This window comes from Hemitrygon akajei, chromosome 6, assembly GCF_048418815.1.
Source record: "Hemitrygon akajei chromosome 6, sHemAka1.3, whole genome shotgun sequence".
In the NCBI taxonomy this organism is placed as follows: domain Eukaryota; kingdom Metazoa; phylum Chordata; class Chondrichthyes; order Myliobatiformes; family Dasyatidae; genus Hemitrygon; species Hemitrygon akajei.
Genome location: NC_133129.1, coordinates 45,351,776 through 45,366,921, shown reverse-complemented (window position 1 = coordinate 45,366,921; position 15,146 = coordinate 45,351,776). Strand labels below are relative to the sequence as shown.

Below are 15,146 nucleotides of genomic sequence, written 5' to 3'. Positions count from 1 at the left end.
GGGTGACGAGTCCGCCACGGAAGAACAGTCTAGCTAAAGGACGGAGGGGTCATACGTGAATGGCCACAACAACAACGCATTGACGGAGCAAGATCGTAAAAGGAAAGTCGGCAAGTCAATAGCTGTTTCTCTCTCTCTCTCTCTCTCTCTCTCCCCAACAATTGCTACACAGCAACCAACAACTACCGCAGCCCGCATGAACTGAACTGAACTTTATATTTCCATCGGACAATTCATTATCCCCTAGACAACGATAGAGCTTATTTCTTATTGATTATTATTATACCCGCAATTTTAGGTTTAGTATTGATGACGTATATTATCTGTATATTTGCATTGATATTATGTTTGTGTCTTTTTACTAATAAATACTGTTAAAAATAGTATCACCAGACTCCAACGGATACTCCTATCTTTGCTGGTAAGATACCCAGTTACGGGGTTCGTAACACATCACCAAGAAGGTAAACTGCCTGACCTGGAGGGAAGATCACGGCGGAAAAATATCAGAATCTACAACGTTCCCCAAGGAGCGGAGGGCTTGTCTATGACGGAGTTTGTCGGAAAGTTACTGCAGGACGCGCTGGATCTTCCCTCGGCTATGGAGCTGGAAGTCAAAAGAGCCCATCGTGCGCTCATCCCGAAACCTACCCGGGATAGAAAGCCACGCTCAATAACCCGCGGTCCTGCAGAAACGCAAAGAATACACTGTACTTAAGTACTAAAGCAAAAAAATTAGATTATAAACTCCGTACCCTGCTAAACTTCGAGTGTTTTATGACAACGCGACGCAGTTGTACCAGACAGTGGAAGAGGCGACTACAGACAAGAAGGCCAGAGGGTTGCCCGTCAGTGTGACCAAAACGAGGGAAAGATTGGCTGAGGAATTATCCCACTCTGCTTGGGAAATAGTGCGAGAATCGTGAAGGCAGGAGACAGGAGGAGACCGAGAGAAATATTTCAGGAAGAGACCGGGAGTTTCCCAAAGAGTCCTCACCCCTTCAGAAGAGCATAAGGTTTGGCTAACTTTTAAAATGTTGAGAAGCTAAACGGAAGCAAAAGTAGACAGTGATATACCTATCTTGAAAAATACTTATTATAATGTGGATTTTATATTACTTAGTTGTTATTCTTTATTCGCACACTTACTCCTTATTCCCCATCAAAATGAGAATATATATATATGTAATATGTGTGTGTGTATATATGTATATATAGGAGTACACAGGGAAATCTTTTCTCTGTAATGGATTTGTTCACTGACTTTTATGAATACTGCAATGGGGGCCCTCAACTCACAAGTAGGAGGGGTTATCCCCCACAGCTAGACATTTCCTCTAGCTCAACGCAGGGTCATCTACTAGAGACCTCAGCCTTGGAATCACACGTTCGTTGCCATTTTTGTTGTTATTTGCGTTTCTTGGTTCTTATTTGTTCAGGGAGTAGATCGATTAAGTTTTATTCTAATTTCAATGATACACTGACAGATAAATACAGATGGCTAAGGACAAGGTAAAATTCATTTCTTTTAATGTCAATGGGCTATTAAATCCAATCAAATGTAAGAGAATTTTATCCAAAATGAAAAAAGAACAAGCCCATGTAGTATATTTACAGGAAACTCATTTAAGTGATAATGAGCATAAAAACCTAAAGAGAATGGGCTTACTAATCTGTTTTTTTCCTCAAACAAATCAGGACATAGGAGAGGAGTTGCTATTCTTATCTCAAGTAAGCTAAATTTGAAAAAGTATTTGAAATGGGAGATAAAGAGGGCAGATATATTCTGGTAAGGGGGAATATAGACGGCAATTCAGTTACTCTATTGAATATATACGCACCCCCGGGAAGTGATATTGGTTTCTTTCAGAAAATTACTGATATTATGGTAACGGAAACAGAAGGTCTCCTGATATGTGGGGGAGACTTAAATTTACAATTACAACCAAACTTAGACTCTTCCAATAGAAAAACCTATGAAACAAAATCTTTACATAAGAAAGTTAATACACTTTTTGAGGATGTTGGTTTAATTGATATATGGAGGGACCTTTTCCCTGACAGAAGGGATTACACTCATTATTCTGCTCCCCATTCTGTATATACAAGAATAGACTATTTCATAACATTTGGAAAAGACAAGACAAAATAAACACCTGTGGAATTGGGACAATAGATGTAAGTGACCCTGCACCTATATATTTATCTGTTGATTTTGACCTATAACTGAAGTTGAATTAAAAGCTGCAATTAGTAGGCTTAAATTAAGCAAGTCACCAGGATCAGATGTGTATACGGCAGAGTGGTACACAGAATTTAAAAATGAGTTAATTCCTGTTTTACTCCCCATACTAAACAGGGCTCTAAAAAAAAGGCACAAATGCCACCCAGTTGGAAGGAAACGATAATCTCAGCTATACCGAAAGAAGGCAAGGATAAAATGGAATGCGGTTCATTTAGACCAATATCCGTTCTTAATGTAGATTATAGATTATTTACCTCTATCATGGCCAAACGATCACAGGGGTTCCTGCCCATACTGATACATAATGATCAGACAGGTTTTATACGACAACGCCAGACACAAGACAATATACGAAGGACACTTCACATTATGGATCATATACAAAAAAATAAAATCGAAGCAATAGTGATAAGCATGGACGCTGAAAAAGCATTTGATTCAGTTAATTGGAATTTTCTTTACAGAGTTTTACATAGATTTGGTTTCCAAGACACAATTATTAAAACTATACAGACACTATATGACAATCCTACTGCTAGGATTAAAATCAATGGGTATTTATCAAATAGTCTTACCCTAGAAAGGGGCATGAGACAGAGTTGTGCATGGTCACCGCCACTCTTCGCGTTATATCTGGAACCATTAGCTCAATACATCAGACAAAATGAAGATATCAGGGGAATTACTATTAAAGGGACAGAGCATAAATTGGCTTGTTATGCAGATGACATTTTGATCTATCTAGGGCAACCAACATACTCTTTACCTAAATTGATGCAAAACTTTGAACAATATGGTCAATTATCAGGATACAAGATCAACATAGATAAAACGCATTACTATAGCCCACCAAGAGAAATTTAAAGTCGATACCCCTGGGCATGGCACACAGAGTCTTTCAAATATTTGGGCATCATTATGCCAAAAGATTTGGCAAAATTATCAGAATGTAATTATCAGCCTTTATATAAAAAAATATAAGGAAGATGTGGCAAGATGGAACCTGATTCCTTTTTTCAGTCTCAGTTCAAGGATTGAGTCTATTAAAATGAATATACTGCCCAGACTGTTATATCTCTTTCAGACCCTACCAATAGAGATTAATCAAAGTCAATTCAATGAATGGAACAAGATGCTATCAAGGTATATTTGGCAGGGTAAAAGGCCTAGAGTTCATCTCAAAACTTTGCAATTAGCAAAGGAAAAGGGGGGATGGGGCTTGCCTTCTCTTAGAGATTATTATTTTGCAGCACAGTTGAGAGCTGTGATACGTTGGTGCAACCCATCATATGACGCTCAATGGAAAAACATTGAGGAGTGGGTACTTCCCATCCCCATACAAGCAATTTTGGCTGATAACAACCTGCAAAGGTACATAAATACTATTGATAACCCATGGGTGAAATTGACTCTTAAAATATGGAAAACTACTATAAAAGAATATAATCTAGAGGGAGATATTGCAATTCTTAAATGGTGTGCATATGACTCTGATTTTACACCAAATAAATTGGATGCTAGATTTAAGGACTGGACAGCTAAAGGAATAACAGTTCTTTGCAACATAATGAAAGAAGGAACACTGTTCAGTTTTGAAATGCTTAAAGAGAAACACTTATTAGAAAAATATGATTTCTATCGGTATTTACAGATGCCACAATATGTTAATAAGACACTTAAAAATGTAACCAGCAAGTACATGCTTGATAGAGCTCTTTAGAAAAGCATATAATTCAGATAATGGTAGTAGAATCATTTCAAGCATGTATAAGGGGTTGTCAAATCTTAAAACACATTCAACTACATACATTAAAACAAAATGGGAGAAGGAAGGAGGGATAATTATATCTGAGGAAGAATGGACAACAATATGGAGATATCAATGGAAGTGTACCAGTTCACAGAAATGGAGGGAGTTTGGATGGAAAAACTTGATAAGATATTTCATTACACCCTCTCAGAAATCCCATTATGATAGTAACCTCCCTGTTTGCTGGAGAAATTGTGGAAATGAAAATGCAAATCATCATATTTTTTGGGACTGCCCTGTTATCAAAAACTATTGGAGGGGGATACACAATGCCCTACAAGATATCTTTAAATATGAAATACCCTTACAGAGTAAGACCATATATTTTGGATATATACCTCAAGAATGGTTGAAAAGAGATAAATATTTAATGAATATACTGTTGGTGGCTGGTCAAAAGACTCTTACTAGGAAATGGTTATCACAGGAGAGCCCAACTTTAAAAACATGGATGGAAATTACAATGGACATTTACAAAATGGAGAAGATAACAGCATCTATTAATCATAAGCTGGAACAATTTGATTCATACTGGGAAAAATGGTTTAACTACATAATGCCTCATAGGCCTGATTTTATTCTCACAAACCAATGAATCTGTTGTTTAAAAAAAAAGATCACTCCCTACTGTAAATACTGTGTCCAGTTCTGGTCGCCTCACTACAGGAAGGATGTGGAAGCATTGGAAAGGGTACAGAGGAGATTTACCAGGATGCTGCCTGGTTTAGAGAGTATGGATTATGATCAGAGATTAAGGGAGTTAGGGCTTTACTCTTTGGAGAGAAGGAGGATGAGAGGAGACATGATAGAGGTGTACAAGATATTAAGAAGAATAGACAGAGTGGACAGCCAGCGCCTCTTCCCCAGGGCACCACTGTTCAGTACAAGAGGACATGGCTTTAAGGTAAGGGGAGGGAAGTTCAAGGGGGATATTAGAAGAAAGTTTTTCACTCAGAGAGTGGTTGGTGCGTGGAATGCACTGCCTGAGTCAGTGGTGGGGCAGACACACTAGTGAAGTTTAAGAGACGACTAGACAGGTATATGGAGGAATTTAAGGTGGGGGGCTATATGTGAGGCAGGGTTTGAGGGTCAGCACAACATTGTGGGCCAAAGGGCCTGTACTATTCTATGTTCTACTTGTACATAGTTCTTTCCTTTTGCTTGTTTTTCCTTTCCACTCTTTTCTATAAGTGTATACCTCAGATAAATACTTTGTGGAGATTTGTGATATATATGATTATATGATATATATGTACAATGTCTGAAATACATCTTATGGAAATGTTTGTTTGATGATGAACTTCAAAAAAAAGAAATTTTTCGGCAATAGTCTCCTGTACTAACTGATCGGTGTAGTGTCCCACGTGGCTATTTTCCTTGATTAGATTTTGTTCTTTAAGAGTTCTGCCAAATAAGTGACTGTCCCAAATGAAATCCACTGTATATGCATTTCCTTTGGATCTAATAGCTTTCAAAATGTGTTTGAAATTAGTTTAAATGCTCTAAGTTAAACAGTATATATTAGAGGATTCCAGTTAATTGGGACACTTTGGGAGCAGTACATTTTGGTCCAATTAAACTGCTGTCCCAGTTAGCCAAGACTGCTTGAAAATAGTTTTAAAAAGGCAAACTACTGTTTAAATAACAAATTATGTATTTAAATGAACAGAACAGATTTGAGCACTACCAATATTACTTACAGTACTATAAAACTATTAGTTCTTATTAGTTAATCGCCAAAGGAATCCATAGTGTATGGTGCCATGTTATTTTGACTAAATAAACAAACTAAGTGCAGATAATGAGCTACCTTCATTGCCAAAGTATCTGCTTTTTGAACACAGACACGCACAACTGATGCTATTAAACACTCCACTCTAAGCACAATGTAGTGTGTAATAGCCACACAAGTGCAAGCAATTGATGCTAGTTAGAAACAAAGGAAATCCTGACTATTTTCTCAATTAGTTTTTGTTTTTTAAAAAAAAAGTTGTTGTAAATAAGTGGCTGCCTCGATTATCCACAATCCACTGCATATGAAAGTGGTTACTGGAGAACCATATGTCAGTGATTGTCAGTATGGTAATTTGAAAAGAACGGTCTTGCATTGAGATAGTGCCTTTCACAAACTTGCTCTAAGTATTTAACAGTCAAAATAATTTAAATGTCACTTCTAGTAAGTGTAGCAGCTAAAAACATGGGTCTTCCCTAAGCATTATCTATATGACAATGTACACTTAATATTGCACTAGTCTACTGTACCCTCATTCTTCTGCCTTGAGGTAACCGAACCAAAGCAGGTATTTGTTTGGCTGCTTACGTCAAACTCTTATTTGACTATTTCACATGCTGTATATACAGTGCCAAGGAAAGATATTTTAATAAATTAAAGATTAAATTAGCTTTATTAGTTACCTGTATACTGAAACATATAGTGAAGTGGATTGTTTGCATCGATAACCAACACAGTATGAGGATGTGCTGGGGGCCATCCACAAGTGTCACCATTCTTCTGGCACCAGCATAGCAGGCCCAAAACTTACTAAACAGAATCCATACATCTTTTTGGAATGTACAAACTCCTTACAGGCAAGGAGCTGCAATGGAATCCAGATCACAGGCACTGTAAATGCATTATGCTAACTGCTGTGTCACTGTGCCACCCTGATATCGTGTAACAATTGTTAATCAATACACAATTAGATTGAAGACAATTCACCATACGAAGCTTTATTAATTTGAACATTTAATTTTATCATAAACATAGCTGGAAAGCAAGCTTTTAGATTTTATTAATTCAACATGTGGATAGTAAATTAGTGCTACTGGGAATTACTGGTTTGAAAAATTAAGTTGTGTAGTTAGTGTGAACAATAATGAGAATCTGCTTGGTTAGAAAGTTCATTATGAGCACAAGGATAGATGTTTGATTATATATATTCTTCCCTATAGACAATTTCAGATTTTGTTACATAATCCCATGCATATCGCAATTTATCACACAAAATTATGTAGGTCTATGCAGAAGAATAAACTTTGGATCACAATTTCATAAAACTTATTTGTGTGATGTTTTCCAGTGACCAATAGAGAGCAGAATGGGTGTAAAAACACTCAGTTTAGAGGGAATAAATTCATACTAATTTTGATTCTTTTAGAATTCTAAATTTGAGGTATGCTGTGCTATGAAGACTACAATAATGATCTGCATTTTTAGCTTTAATGGGTTAAAATTGTGCTTTTATGAACATTTTTCCATTCTTGCAGGGAAGACCCACATTGGGAAGTTGGTGTTTCGCATTTAGCAGTCAATTTCACAAGCGTTTGGAGGTTTAAAGGGGAGGAATAATATGGAACAACCACCACAAAAAAAAATCACAATCTTATTCTAACAGGTTATCTACAACTACAATGCTCCTTCCACCTAAGCCACTTACTCTGCTGGTATCTAATTGTAAAAGGTGCATTGAGACACATATCAGGAGAGATTCTTACTTGTGGTATGCCTACTGTAAAAACAGGAAACAAAAAATAAAAGCTGATAAAATAAGACATGAGAAATGAAGGATACCTGCAAATGGTAGTGTTGATTTTTTTTTAAAAAAAGAGTTGTTGCTTTAGATACAATTTGCAATTACAGCAAGCTGCCCTAATTCTCCAAATCTCTTTTTAAAAAAATCCTATTCAAACTCATGCTGAACTACTAGAAATTCTAAGTAGGAAGTAACCTGTACAGAATAACACAATCACAACATTGTTTTTCATAACTGTTTACTACCTGTGTAACTCATTCAAAGCCAAAATCCAGGAGTTAGTTTGACACACTGGAGCCAATTTTAGAAAACTAATTTTAGAAAAATTGCATGGGAAGTTTTTAGCCTGCTTCAAATGTGTGCAAACAATAAGCTTGCCAAATAAGATTTATTCTGGATCACTGACTAGTTTCTGGTGGAAACCTCCACTTTTCCCCATTAATTTTGCCTGCATTTTTAGCTAAATTTCTCTTCTGAGCACCTCAAATTTTAAATTGCTTCTACTCTACTATCCATAAGTATTCTTTCCTGAGCTCCTTCAACCTTCTGTCCTTATCTCCCTAATCTCCTTATGTGCTTAGTGTCAAGTTTTGTTAATGCTCCTGCAAAGCACCTTGCAATGTTATGCAACATTTCAGAAGGTGCTATATATGTTATTTCATCATTAGTAGAGACTTTAGTATGGCTTTTTCCAGCAACTACCTTCTCACCTTAGTAAAAGAAAATGTATTAAAGATTGTCAATGATGATAAATGTATTCCTTTCATCATGTTCTGGTGGATGCACGTAAGTGGCGGACCTACAGGGAGACAAAATAAGCTTAAATTAAATCCTTGAAATGGATCATACTGGAAAAGGTCTGCAGATTGTTGTACAAATGGGGATAGCTTTCCTCAGTGCAATTAGGGATGCCTCTAGACTATTCCAGAGCAATAATGACCAGCATGCAAACAATGTTATGATTCCTCTACATTAAATTAAAAGTGCATCTTTACAAGAGGCCTTTCAGGCTACTTATGGAAATGAATTACAGAGCAATTTTAAACCTGATTGGGAACTTGGAGTATAGGAATTGTTTTTCAGGGCCAATCCTGATCTTTCGTCCTCCCATAATTCCATTTCGAAGTTCAAGTCTTAGCACTCCTCAATGGAAGTAGATAATACTGATAAATACGCCATCATAAATATGTTGAATGCAGCCTCTACTGAGGAGGTAGTTGCATTTTAAATTTGTATGTGGGCTTTGCACTAAACAGAGGGAAAAACTTTGGTCCAGGACTGACACAAAACTTTGAAGATTTTAGTGATACAACTTTTGTTTTGGCTCCTTTAGGTCACAAGTTTGGGAATTATGACAAACTTAGCAGGTTACCAGCAATACCCATCAGAACAGCAGTCACGAAGGCATGTCATTAAGTGGAAAAGTACATCCCAAAAAAAAAATGCAAATGCTAGAAATCCAAATAAAATCAGAATATTAGCGCCATCCAGCAGTTCAGGAATTACTAGAGATTACTAGTGCTTCAGACTGAAGGGCATTCTGATGCAAGGACACTTTCTTGGTGTTATTATTTTCTGTATTTTATATTCTCTAGGCAATTGAACTTGCAGATGACAGGAAGTCAGAGAAGCATGTTCAGCCTCTGACCTACCTTTGCATCTACAGTATTCAGCAGGCTCACTCAAGTTTCTGGTCAATAGTAATCGAATATAGCAGGGTACCAGTGACCAGTGGATATTAAAAGCAAAATGGTTAACTACTTGATTAAGATGGTTATTGCCCCAACTGAAATGACAAGTAACATTCATAATAGCTACAAGTTCTACCTGAACTGTCTAAAGCTTTGATAAATAAAGGCATAAGCTAGTTCATTATCTGAGCAGTCTTAATATAACAGAATACCATGCCATCATTAACAAACATTCCCATTTCTAACCTCATGAAACAAGAATACCAATTAGAAGACCATTGGACCCAAATGCTATCTGAATCCCTGCAGCCAAATCATGGGGGTTGGTAATTGGCTTCCAACTTCCATGACAAATTAACTTTAAAACATAATAACTAATAGTGCAAGTTAAACCCGCCCTCTGTCCAAAGTGATGCTGGAATTACTCCTTTTCACCTGGGTGCCCATAGCCTTCACCTTTCCCACTCATTCTCCTGAAAATATTCAGAGCTCCAATGAAGTGTCAAATTACATAAAGTATTCCAGTATAGTATTGAAACAACAACTCTGATTCAGCATCACCTACAGTAGTTTCAATATCCTTATTCATAAAGCCTCCAACTGGCAAGATGAAATAAGCAGTAGAATAGATACCGAGCTATCAAGGAGATAGATTTTAAAGAAGAGTCCTGGAGCGGGAGAGGCAAAATGGAGAGGATAATCAATAGTAGGAAGTTGGAAGAGTCAGACATCAGGATTGTTGAGTTTGAGGAGCTCAGAGAGAACAATGGTCGTTCTCAAAAGAAATTAAGTATTAATTAGAATTTTAAACCACTCACAATGGCCTAGGTTATTTCCCTAACTTAATGAAATATTGTAATTTAAAGAGTCAAACTATTCTCATCCTAATTATCCAACATATTAAATGAACTTCTCAGAAAAAGGAACTTCACATATGCATTGTAACAAATGTAAAGATTAGTTAAGGCCAATGTTAAAAAAAACAATTGAGATCTGTCAATTAAGAAATATCCAAGTCAGGCTAGTACTTTTATAATTAAATGGAATTCTGTTAAAGATCAGCAAAATAGTGCAATGTGACAAAACCTGGCCAGAAAGAAAAACAAATTTATTATGACAGACATCACTGTAAAAATTGTACATAATACAAAAAATATTTAACTGTCTGGTACCAATGTTATTTAAGACATAAAAGTCATTTACTCAACACAATTAAAAGATTTCAATACCCCCTTCCTAGAAGTCCAGTTAAAGTGAATTACAATATAGTGCTGTTAAATTATAAAAGACAATTGAATAATGTTGCATTCCTAACAAACAGAGCAGATAGTAGAAAGACAGTATTGACATACCACACCAGACTGGAAGATATAATCACAATGGGGTGTATGTGTACGCATCAACCCCACCCTTGAAGCTGTCTAATAGGTAAGCAGCTTCAGATGCATGTGAGAGATCACATTAATTACTCCAGTTATATGTTTGTCATTTTAAATTTTTAAAGGTTTGGATGGTTAATTATACAAATTAGTCTGTAAATAAAAGCACTGGGCAAGAAAGTAAAAAGGTGAGTTTTCATATAGAGGTTAAAGCTTTAGAATCTGGGATATTTAAGAAAGGCATTCTAAGCATGTCAGAAATATAGAAATTTTATGGATTTTGGAACACTGACCATCAGAAGAAAAAGTTGTTAGTCTCTAGAACCTGTTTCTAAACATTACTTGGAAGCAATTCTGATAATTATGAAAGCTTTGCCAATTAGCTTTACAAGCCTGATCACTGGATCCCACCTCTGTTCTTTCATATTGAAAAAAGTATGAACTGTTTTAATATTAGATATAAAGTATAAGATCCAAACATGACTATGAGTGGAAAGTTCAAAACATCTGAGTGTAATGACATAACTATTTGAAATTTTAACTGACATTAGTGACATAATCGCACTGAATTAAAAGACCCAGACTAAAATTCTGATGCATCGAACAGGCTAGCAATACAAATACTGTTCTTTGGATTACCATTCAGAGCACTGGAGTCAAACAAACTAGAACTAAAATACTATTAACACACTACAATTTTGCGCATAGGTACAGTATTAAAAGATTACTACCAAATTGAAGTTTAAAAATAACTTCAAAATTAAAACAAGCTACAAATCAGCTAATAAATTTGGTTTTTATGGGTCACGTTCCTATAATATGTCAATCTAAACATTTGTAGGATCATTTCATTCCATCATTAACATTCCAAGATTAATAAAATGATGCTTATAAAACAGCTTCCTCGTTGCAACCTGTTTAAAATGCAACATCAAAAATTGGCATTAGAATTGAATTTTTATTTAATAGTATTGATGAAATGCAAGTGTCTGTTAATGAAGGACAGGAAATTAGGGCTTGTGTTATCCCACTATCACACAATATAGCTGTCATTTTGAATCTTCTGTAACACAGTGGAATACAATTAGTTACACAAACAGTGTAACTTGGATTTAAGCTGCTACCTTGCTCCGTTTCTTGGGAGGTCCTTTGTTTCCTTTGACTTTTCTCCTCAGATTTCTTCTATCCATAACTGGTACTTCCATTTCCATTTCTTCTGAGCTACTGTCAACAGCCTTTTCAGCGACAGCTGGTGACGACTGATCTTTCAGATCAGTTTCCTTTGTTTCATCTGTTGATGGATGGGCAGGCGTGGCCTGCTTCAGCGAAACATCCTCGAGTTCAATCACAAGTAATGGACCAAGAGTGAGATCCACTGGGACACTGGACTCCTCTGGTTCACCTTCCTGCTGTGCCGACGTAGTCTTTGTAAGCCCGGAAGTGGATTCACCCTCTGTACCACTATGTTGAGACGCTTCCTCATGAACAGATTCGTGACCATTATCTGGTGCTTTCTCACTAGTATGGGCATCAGGTTGTTCTGTGCTTTTTGGAAATGTAACATCATTTGGGTCAGTATCATTGTGGTTGGAAGGGCTGCAGTTAGCTGCTGGATCCTGCGCTGGTTCAGATCCTTCGCTGTCATTCTGTACGGGGATATCTTCATCCTGGACAGAAAAACAAATAGAAAGCTGTTAGTCACAATAACCTAGCTAATTAACACAAATTGATTCCAACAAGTTTAGATTAACAAAATTGTCTTCAATAATTTCTCCTCTAGTTTTCCCAAACATAAACATTTGCTGGATTTGCTATTGGACAGTGCATGAAAAGAATTATTAAATTATGTAATTCTAACCAGGAATAGAATATCATGGATGATTTACAGAAACTATGATGTTGGTTATATTATAGTTGCATTTCCTTCAATCACTTGACAGCATCAACTACTCTAGCTAGTCATGTCAATTAATGTATAATTATTTAAATTGCCTACATTTAAAAAAAAACAAGGTAAAGTTTTATTTGCAATAACCCAGAAGCAACATAATGCAAATCTGAAATTAAAAGTAGTAAATGGTTAGCAAGTCAGACAGTGCCTGTGCAGAAAGGAAATGAGTTTAGTATCAGGCCAATGTCCTGTCACCAGAATTCACATCAAAAGAACACTACGAAAGTTCATCAACCTGACGTGTTAACTCTGTTCCTTTCTGCATAGATGCTGCCTGACTTGCTGAGTATTTCCAGCATTTTCTATTTTATTTATTTTAGTTCTAGCCTTTTTAAATTGTTTGTGAGTAGACAGGCAGTTGGACAAGACTTTACAAAGTATAATACAAATACTTAAAACAGAATTGTATGGTCATTGTAACTGGAGGAAACTGAAGTTACCAATGCAGACTTAATCCAGTGAAGTGTGCTTTTTCAATCCATCTGTACTGTTTAAAGCAGATAGTCAAAATTTTCTGCTCAGCTCATTCAGCTGATAATGGAGTTACTTTGGAAGTCAAAGCAAAATTTGAAAAGAAGTAATTTAAAAGAAGTAATAATACCTTTTCCAGCCTGTTATCTTCACTGCATTCTTTCAATTCTACTGCACTTTCAGGTTCTTCAGGCTCATTTTCTGACAAATCGTCTGGTGCACCATTAGCAGATTCATTCATTGTGGTTTCATTGCCTAAATTGGTTGATTCCTCAATGAACCCCTCTTTATCCTTGATTGGATCTTCAGCAATTTCCTTCTCTGACTTTACGGAATCCAGAATAATCTCATCTTCAATCTTCGAAGTTTCCTGAGCAACTTTTTCCTGAGTCTCGGAAGATTCATTTGGAACAACTTCCTCAGAATTTGGTGACTTCAAAGAAATTTCTTGCTCAGTGTCCGTTGTCTGCTGAGGTAAACTCTCATTAGAATCTGATGACTTTGGAGAAATCTCCTCTTCAATCTCTGCTGACTCTAAATGAGTGCCCTCAGAATTTGAAGACTTTGAAAGAGTCACTTCTTCTGGCTTTAATGATTCTTGATTAACAGAGTCATTGTTTACTAGTTCAGGAGGTGTTTCAGATGACGATTCCTTATCCTAAGTTTAAAACATGAGATAGTACATTAAGCTATAATATAAATATTGCCATCTAATGATTACATGTTTAGGCAACATATTTCAGTTCAATTTCTTAAATAATGTCATCTAAATGGCGATGAACTACTAAACATGTAGACAGATATTTGGGTAATATTTAAATGGATGAAGGTTCCAAAATTGCCCAACTGGTAGGAGCTTCTGGCATGATAATCTAGAAGTCATTATTAAAACAGAAGCCTTTTATGGTTAAAGAAATATAATCTGGTTGCAAAATTAACAGTTATAAGGGGATTATAAAAACTGTAATCATTGGTTCTTCCCCTGAGACTCCAGCTTACTTCACCCCAACTATCATTCTTGGATGTGTGCTATTCCACAAGGATCAGCAAATGGCAAGAAAGTCTAATCTCCCCTCTCTTCCTCCAATCCAAGTTGCTTGAAGGTATGCAGAACTGAAGCCAGGTCTGTTGCTGGTCTAATGGACTCAATTTTAAGCTAGGCAATGCAAAGCACTATTGAGACATTAGAAGAATCTGTAAAGTAGCTTTCCAATAAAATACACTAGTCATTAAAATAACTGTGCTGCTCCAAAGAGCGTTATAGAAACACAGAAAACCTACAGCACAATACAGGCCTTTCGGCCCACAAAGCTGTGCCAAACATGTTCTTACCTTAGAAAATACCTAGGGTTACCCTCTATTTTTCTAAGCTCCATGTATCTATCCAGGAGACTCTAAAAAGACCCTATCATATCTGCCTCCACCACTGTCGCTGGCAGTCCATTCCAAGCACTCACCACTCTCTACATAAAAAACTTACCCCTGGCATCTCCTCTATACCTATTTCCAAGCACCTTAAACTGTGCCCTCTCATGCTAGCCATTTCAGCCCTGGGAAAAAGCCACTGACTAACCTCACAATCATCTTATACACCTCTACCAGGCCAGCTCTCATCCTCCGTCGCTCCACGGAGAAAAGGCAGAGTTCACTCACCCTATTCTCATACAGCATGCTCCCCAATCCAGGCAACATCCTTGTAAACCTCCTCTGCACCCTTTCTATGGTTTCCACATCCTTCCTGTACTGAGGCAACCAGAACTGAATACAGTACTCCAAGTGGGGTCAGACCAGGGTTCTCTACAGCTGTAACATTACCTCTCGGCTCTTGAACTCCATCCCACGATTGATGAAGGCCAATGCACCGTATGCCTTCTTAAGCACAGAGTCAACCTGTGTAGCAGCTTTGACTGTCCTATGGACTCGGACCACAAGATCCCTCTGATCCTCCACACTGCCAAGAGTCTTACCATTAATACTGTATTCTGCCATCATATTTGAGCTACCAAAATGAACTACTTCACACTTATCTGGGTTGAACTCCATCTGCCTCTTCTCAGCCCAGTTTT

General features: G+C 36.9%; 1 protein-coding gene across 4 annotated transcripts in view; it reads right to left on the bottom strand.

The window, feature by feature from the left end:
- The window catches only part of LOC140729027 (soluble lamin-associated protein of 75 kDa-like), a 111,675-nt gene that overhangs the window by 1,868 nt on the left and 94,661 nt on the right, over positions 1-15,146 (bottom strand). For 3 of the 4 annotated variants that reach the window (XM_073048290.1, XM_073048291.1, XM_073048292.1), the window contains exons 12-14: positions 13,211-13,738; positions 11,783-12,325; positions 6,442-8,387 (exon numbers count right to left, since the gene is read on the bottom strand). In XM_073048290.1, the coding sequence (XP_072904391.1) occupies positions 8,355-8,387; positions 11,783-12,325; positions 13,211-13,738 (1,104 nt within the window). In that variant the 3' untranslated portion in view covers positions 6,442-8,354. Of the gene's footprint in view, positions 1-6,441; positions 8,388-11,782; positions 12,326-13,210; positions 13,739-15,146 lie in introns of those variants that run through there. The other variant, XR_012099235.1, reaches the window with a different exon arrangement.